General features: G+C 40.5%; 1 protein-coding gene across 1 annotated transcript in view; it reads right to left on the bottom strand.

Annotated features, from left to right (window-relative positions):
* LIN52 (lin-52 DREAM MuvB core complex component) overlaps positions 1 to 8,363 on the bottom strand; it is a gene marked incomplete at its 5' end in the record, with an annotated part of 38,667 nt that extends 30,304 nt beyond the window's left edge. The window contains 3 exons of the mRNA XM_009070617.1: positions 6,329 to 6,412; positions 7,429 to 7,495; positions 8,319 to 8,363. Coding sequence (XP_009068865.1) covers positions 6,329 to 6,412; positions 7,429 to 7,495; positions 8,319 to 8,363 — 196 coding nt within the window. The remainder of the gene's footprint in view (positions 1 to 6,328; positions 6,413 to 7,428; positions 7,496 to 8,318) is intronic.
* Positions 8,364 to 8,395: the final 32 nt, after the last annotated feature.

The raw sequence follows: 8,395 nt of genomic DNA, 5'->3' as shown, positions 1-8,395 counted from the left end.
AAAAAGATGGAACTATTCTGCCCCTCCAAACCTACAAGAAAAGTTGAACTTGCAGGCAAAAGATCATGATAGACAGCACTTATCTGTGAAAAATGAAAAACAGAAAGCATGGGAATCTGTACAGAGCTTGGAGTTTCCAGAAATTCCAGAGGCCACTGAGGCTACAGAGAACTACAATTCACAACCAAGGACAACTTAACTTGGGAGCAAGGTAGCTGTTCCTCATTCATGTGCCCATCTGCCTCTTACTGTCTCTGGAAGGGTCTCTGCATTACAGGGATATGTCAGTGATTTCTGGTAGTGGTTGCTTAACTACCAGGCAGTCTAGTCTATTACTAAAATAAACAAACAAAAAACAGTCAAACAAAAGGTCCTTCCAACCCCCTACTTTGAATGACATGCCAATGGCAAACAGCTATAGAAGACTGTAAGAGAAGGCAAGCACATAGCTGCACCTGTCTAGTATTCTCTTCCTGTCTTCTCCATCTCCAAGGTGTCCAAGCCACTGGTGACTTCTCAGCTTCTCAGTGGTCAGACACCCTCGATGGATTTATCTTCCAATCATTCATCTGATTTATTGAGATAAATTCCAAGCCCACAACCTCCAGTGGTGATGAGTTCTGACTTTAATGTGCAGCACAAGTATCTCCTCATGTCTTCCCTGACACACACTATTTTATTCTCTCTGGCTCCCATACTATCAGAAACAGTGACGAGTCATTCCCTACTCACACCTTCTCTGCATTAATCAGCTTTAGAGACCTTTTTCACATACTGCATCAGCTGTTTCTCTCCAGGCTAAGAACTCCTAGTCATTTACTTATTCTTCATATTAAGGAAAACCATCACTGACTGACTAAACCCCAGCAGACATTTCCTTTATCAGTCTGTGGTGCTACGAGATGGCCTACATTTTGCTGCTCACCCACCATATCCCAGGCCATCCAGGTCTAATTTGTAGGCCCTTGATAGCTCTAGATGTTCATCAAACAGGTCTTCCACTCCACTCTTGGTATTTAATTGCCTTGAACATATACAGAAAATAAATCAGCATTACAAGGAAACTAGGAGCAAAGTTGCTAGAGCCCAGTGAAAGCCAGGGCACACAAAACCAGAGAGGACTGTAAATCGGGAGACTTGGTCGAGCATTTTTGGGAACTGTCTCATTGCTCTTTCAAGAGTATGAGGATTTGACATTGGATACTGCAGTCATTCCTAATTTTTCAGCAGAAGCATCACAAACTAGCTTCAACTCCAAATAAAAATATAATCTAGCACAAGAGAGCAGACTAGCAAAAATCACTGACAGGGAAATTATAAATGGTATTCATATCTGTGTAGTCAGTTACCCCACATTTTCTGATAGTTAAGGCACTGACAGCACCAAAGTACCATTACCTTCACAGAGACATTAAGGCTGAAAGAGAACAGGCTTTGCAGAAGTCTTGTTCTAACAGTATAACTGAAGCTACACTGTGACAGCATAGCAGCTAGATAATCTCTCTGGCATCAGTGAGATTTTAGAAGCACAGCTGTGATAGCAGGTATCTATATTTACACTTTAGGACTTCTGAAGCAGTATAGCAGGTGTTAACTGAAAAACATCAGAGATTCACATGGGAGCAATAGCAGGGCCTTCAGAAAATCCCTGAACAGCCACATTCCTTCAGTGACATAGTGCTTCCCCTGCTTCCCCATCCTACCTATCTGTTACTTTTACAGATGGGTTTGTTTCGAAGTTTTGAAAAAAAAATTACATGCAATTTTATTTTAAGAAAAACATTCTTCTCCGTATATGTAGTCCTCAGACACATCTCTCCGTATATGCATAGTCAAAAGGATGATAGGGCAGATCTTTAAATGCACGGACTTCCAGAGCTGCTAGTTCATGAAACCAAGACTTCAAAAAGCTTCTAAAATCAACTCTGACTCAGTTATCTGAAAGTTGCAATGGGACATGCAATGATAAAAGAACTAAGTATCTAAATTCGCAGTTATTTACATATAAGGTCTTGAAACTTGCTGCTTTGTGGGCCATAAACACTGGGATCTGTGACTGGGTTTCCAAATAAGAGTTATGTCCCTCTTGCTTTCCACATGAGCTGGGGTCTCCTCATTCTGCAATGCTCACTACTCCACTCCAAGCAAAGCTCGAGGGACACAGTGGGAGAAAAAGCCCACGAGGAGGCAGCATGTCTATACCTCTTTTTATTTTCTCCCCAGACTTCGGACAGCAGAAAAAATAAGACTCACTAACAGGCTGCAGCTCCCTTTCAGAGGACATACTTTGTCCCTCAAAGTCACTGGAACTAGGCCCACAACTGAAAGTAGGTGTGTTCATTGAGCCCAGCTCCTTCTCCCACCCTTACAATACTGACATTAACAGAGACAGCAAAATCCACACATGCAGAATTTTTAATACTAAGGTTTCAATGTATTCTAACCAATAAAACAACATAAGGAAAATAGAAGCTTTAATGTGAGAAGCCTGGACTCGATCCTGGAGGTCTTTTCCAACACAAACGATTCTGTGATCCTGAGAACTGAAGCAAAAAGAGAAAAGCAGCAACAAGCAAGAGGACAAGGTAGAATTTTACACGGCTTAAAAAGGTGGTAAGGAAATACAAGCTGATACCTCAGAAGAAGTGCTGAAAAATAATTTATTTTTACAAGACTTTACTGACCCGAGGTCCTGAGCCTGGAAACTGCTGGAGAGCTCCAGAACCACTTTGTAGCAGAGAATAAATACACAGACCAGAGACCCAAGGATAGCCTATCCTTTGAGAGGAAAGGAAAATAAAAAGATTGAATCATTGGTTTATGCTACAAAAATCCTGCTTTATTCAAGGAAAGCTATCCTTCAATGTGACCTCTGTACTAAGGAAAGGAAGAATATTCTGCAAGGAACAGACATGAGTGAGCAAAGATCCACCTACTAGCATGCCAGGGAGTGGAAGAAGAGATTCTCAATCATCACCTTGGAGAACCTTTTTGAACCACAAGAAAGATCTTCAGCCTAAGCGACCAGCAAAATAAATGGTGCAAACAAGAAATTCTGACTTACGGTAGATAACATGACTTTTATTGGCAATTTAATCTCTTGCATCTTTGTAAAAGGGAAATGAAGATACAGGAGATGGTGCAGCCAGCAGACAGAAATGTATATTTGAAAAAGCAAGAGGTACTACTGAAGCTAGAAAACCAGATACATGTCTGGACAGATCAAGTTACCTTATTCAGAAAGAAGTAACTGAACCCCCAGACAAGGAGGAGGGAATCAGCATTACCAAAAATAGCATTTTCCATTTCAGTTTGCAAAGGTCTCCTTTGACATATCACCCCACATGCCCAGAGACTCACGTGTTGTCAGATAAAACCACTGCAGTCTAAAGAGGTATGTGTTATACTGCACAGAAAGGATAACAGAGGGCAATAAGCCTGACTCCTCAGATGCCCATACAAAATACTGGAGAAAGCTGTGAGCATTATTCCAGCCTGAATGACATTCACTGTATCTCAAACCTCTAACACGGAGAGTCTCCTCTGAAGTCTCCAGTCAACTATTTCTTGAACCTACTGCTACAATTCAAGCAGGACAAATCTATTCAGTTTCACCTGATAAAGAACTTCCACAGAACTCTGCACTAATTAAGATATAATCACTTAAATCATGTAAAATTAGGCACCTTACACAGTGTGCACCAGTGAAACAGCAGTGATTGTAAAAATGTCCACTTTTAAAAGTGGACGACAACTGTAAATTAAATCAGATGTCAAACAGGCTGGAAAGAAAATATAAGTTATATGTTAACAAACTAATCTGATTCACAGAAGCCAGGGGGCAATCAACAAACTAGCCAGGGTTACAGAAAGTAAAGGTAACCCTATGGGAAAAAGAGGGGAGAAAGTTGTAGAGAACAGAAATCTGTGACAAGCAAGCAACCAAAAGAGGAAATGAGAAATCCATGGCCAAGAAGTTAAGGACAGCTGGAATTATGTGTCATGAGAACAAGAATCCAAATAATAGTATTCAACTGTTCTTAGATGAAAGCAGTGAAGATGCACAAAGCATTCAATACATTTGTTCCTAATTTGTCAAGAAAGCTCACTTATATAGACAAAATCCTAAGAGAGGTCATACAAATTTAGGAAACAAGGCATTGTAATACAGTAATGATTAACTTATCAAACTACGTCATGTCAAATCAATTGTTCAGATTTCAATGTTAGTGTTACAATAGTAACTCGATGAATAAACTTATCAAAAGGTGCCCAGTCCCACATGTCACTTTGAATTCGAATGCAAAATTAACATCAAATATGCTGTGAACTGGGTCAATAACAAACATCACAGCACAACTGCAACATCACTCAATAGATACATTTTTCATGAAGTGCTGCAGGAATCAGTCTGGTCCTGCACAGTATTTTGTCAATAACTTGGAAGAAAATAAAAGTCGTTGAAAATATAAAAGATTTGAGATGGAACGTAGAAGGGAAGAGTAGGAAGGAAAAGTAAGTTACTAACATAATGAAGCAGAACTGTCTCACACTCAATACCAGTAAAACATTTGAAAACATGGTAAAAAGAATATAGCACACATTCAGAACAGAAAATAGGTCACAAAAAGCAAACGTGGGAAGAACAACTTCAAACCATGACTGAAGTGGCAGAGTTCCCTAACATGAAAAGAAGCAAGACTTTCATGGGAGGCCTCATGCCGCCATCTGGAGGAGACTGGTCAGCAGTGGGTTTCACTTTGCCTTGGACTGCCAGTTTCAATTAACCAGACAAGTCAAGAGGGGACTATTAAATTTCAATACACAAAGATATAATCAAATCCAATACCTTTGAGACAAAACCACAAGTCCCCTAGCTTTAATGAACAGATCTTTTGGATTCGTCTTCTCATTCTCTCACTTATCTAAGTCTGTAAGTGAAAAAAAAATCTAAAGACAGTATTTGGAAAAACAGTCCTGAGAAGCTCTGTTCAAATTGCACAACTAATTTTTGGTAAAAGCTTTCCTAAGATATATCTATATTATGACTCACAAAGCATTCAATTAATTATAGTGTAAAGGAAAACTGACTTCAGTGACAAGAAGTTACAAGCATGGAGACTTTCCATAAAGCTTGAAAATTCAAGATTTTAGTTACTATAGACTGAAGGTCATAACTCACATATTTCATTGCTCACTCGCTTTGTCTTCTTTACATATTCATTTCTCCTCAGTAAAAATAAATGGAAATGCATGCAACAGATATTGCCAAGGAAACGACAACCTTGCTAGCTTTACTGTAACTCAGGCTCTGCTTAAACTTCATTTAACAGAACAACACTGTCTGACATCAAAGCCCACAATGTAACTGAGAAAGCAAATCATCAGCCAACCTTTGTATTTGACTCAGTTTTATATTGTAATACTTTAACTTCTGTTCCACCAAATGCTTTGCTCAGTCTTAACAGATGTTTGCACTAGAAGTAAAATAAACTTGAAGGAAGTATGTTAAACAGGCTTAACGATTTGTTAATAAGAAAGCATTAACCTATCCAGGGTTTGCAGTGAGAAGAACTCTAAAGGTTTATTACTACTTTTTGTTTTCCACTGAGAGGTGAAAAACTTAAAACTTTTGGTGCTTTGTGTAGCCCAACAGTAACTGCAGTAAGGTTACAACAAAATTAAACAGAAAAGAGTAAACGTGTCAGTATTTACAGGCAGCATTAAAAGACTCACAATACTCTTGAAATCCTCAAAGCTGGATCAACCTGTTAACAACAGAGTCCTAAACCCGATGATGAAAGCAGCTCTTTCTTCAGAACAACACGATAAAACTGGCTGTTTCTAAGTGGGATGAAGGTCAGCTTTAGTACCCAATGACACCTCCTGCTGCCACAACTGAATGTAGGAAAAAGTAACAGCTACAGAAGCAGAAAACAACATGAACACAAAGTGATAGGAGAATCCAACACACAAGTGAAAGTTTCACTGTGGAAGTAGTTATGAAGTTTAGTATCTGAGTGGGAAATTAAGCAAAGTGACCTGGTTTATGCAAGGCAACAATAAGTCAGGAACAGAAGTCTATGTGCCACTAGGTAACACTAGACTGACATACAACCACGTGTTATTTCTGCTGTTTCTCCCATGAAGGTAGGCTACAAGGTAGACATGTAAGCTCACTGTCTCATCCTGTTTCAGAAAGTCACTGTGACTGTCAGACACTTGCCAAATCCACCAACACACCTTTCCAGCTACAAGTGTACCATGAACACACGCTTTAGCGGGAAGACTTGCAAGGCAGTCAGTAACATCTGCATACAGTACTTACATTCATCCAGTCCCAGCTGATAAGCCAGGTTCTGCAGGCCACGCACTTTTTCCATCAGGTTAGCTGTAGTAAGGCTCCCCAACTCTAAGAGAGAAAAGTGTGAATTTTAACACTGTCTATAGCCCTCTAGAGGCAGTTCACTTGTTCAGTACTTCACAGAGCACTTTCAAGCTGTACTTCTGACAAGACCTATTTCCAGTGAACAGTGTATGTTCAAAATTCAAGCTGATGACACCCCTAACTTTAACATACCGAGAAACAGCCATGGCTCTAGCTCATGCTGTGATCTGCCACCAGTGCAATGAGCAACTTGACCTGTATTTTGGAAGCTCTTTAAGTTCACACTGCTACATGAACAAGCTACAAAACGTATGCATGGGAATTGACTTATTTTACATTAATAATTAGAGTTTAATCACATTTCTTGCAGCAAGTCAAAGTTAATACACCTCCCTTTGAGTTTGTAACTGCGACAGGATCATGCATCACCATCTGGAATTCACAGGAGAGGCAGGGAATGCTCCAGGATGTTTACTGCAATCTAGTAGCTGCACCATGCAACAAATCTCCTTGCTAGCTAATCCTGCTGTAACTTGTTCATACAGCCTCACCCTTCCATGAAAGCTCTTGGATCTGTGAGTGAAGACACAGTCATAGTGCATCTCTGAACAAGACAATCAACAAGTCTAAACTGCTCCCCAGGTTCCATCAGCTGAGCCCCACCACTTCATGCCACTTCTCAAAACACAGGAGAGAGACACCCGCTATACCTATGCAGTGATAAAAATGCCTAAGTGAGGTAACTGAAATACATGCAATGTTACATGGCTTCACCTAGATCCTGCATGCTTGTTTTGAAAAACCAGCCTGTCACTGACAGCTGGATATTCCCTTGGAAATAACTGTCTCAATGAAAAACATGTATCAGCAGTAAGATAAAGATCCTGAGCTGGAGGTTCTGCAAATGTGATGGTTAGAGATCTGAGGCTATGGGGCCAACTCCAGAACATCAAAAGAACAAGTGTTTCAAGCTTCTTAAGTAAGTACTGAATTCCCACCTGCTCTGGCAACATTACTTCCTGCCCCATGTCCATACTCACCCTTCAACATATCGATATCATCATTTTCTAATTCAGCCATCCACTTGGGAGGAGAGCTTGTAATGGGCTGGTTTGAAAAAGAGTAACAGTTCATACTCAGACGAGTGCATTTTTAGAATTATACAAAGTCTGATCTTGTACTGAAAACTAGTTACACTGACAGCAAAAATATGAGAGTTCCATGTGCTCTGTAGAGACACTTTTATCACAGAATCGGAATTTTAGAGATTGGAACTGACCTTATAGATTATTTAGCCCCAACCCTCTGCCACGTACGGGGACACCCCCCACTAGACCAGGTTGCTCAAGGCTTCAGAATTATACAAAGTCTGATCTTGTACTGAAAACTAGTTACACTGACAGCAAAAATATGAGAGTTCCATGTGCTCTGTAGAGACACTTTTATCACAGAATCGGAATTTTAGAGATTGGAACTGACCTTATAGATTATTTAGCCCCAACCCTCTGCCACGTACGGGGACACCCCCCACTAGACCAGGTTGCTCAAGGCTTCATCCAGCTTGGCTTCAAACACTGCCAGGGTTGGGGCATCCACTACCTCCCTGAGCAACCTATGCCAGTGTCTCATCAATGCTTAATCTTTTCTTCTAACCCTCCCTGGACATTTTAGAGCTAAAAACAAGCCAAAGTCTGTATGAAAAATGAGATTCTCTAAAGTTTAAAACCTAGTGCAATTCTCATTCACAGTTTGCTGCATAAAGAAAAATACATGTATATAAAAGATGCCTTAAGAACAAAAGGTTTATTGCAGCATATACTGGAGCTAGATCAGAGATACGTTTTACAGAACGATGTAAAGCCCACGGGAGAACCTGCAGATCTACCACCGCCAAGGGGGAAACGCGAAAGGCAGAGCAGCGCTCACTCACGCTTTTGAAGGAAGCGGCGAACTCGGCAACGCCGGGCACTGCAGAGAGAGAGCAGAGAGCAGCGCGGGGTAAGCGCC

This window comes from Acanthisitta chloris, unplaced genomic scaffold, assembly GCF_000695815.1.
Source record: "Acanthisitta chloris isolate BGI_N310 unplaced genomic scaffold, ASM69581v1 scaffold22112, whole genome shotgun sequence".
NCBI classification, from domain to species: Eukaryota; Metazoa; Chordata; class Aves; order Passeriformes; family Acanthisittidae; genus Acanthisitta; species Acanthisitta chloris.
The sequence above is the reverse complement of the archived record's forward strand: the minus strand, read 5'-3'. Positions and strand labels throughout refer to the sequence as shown.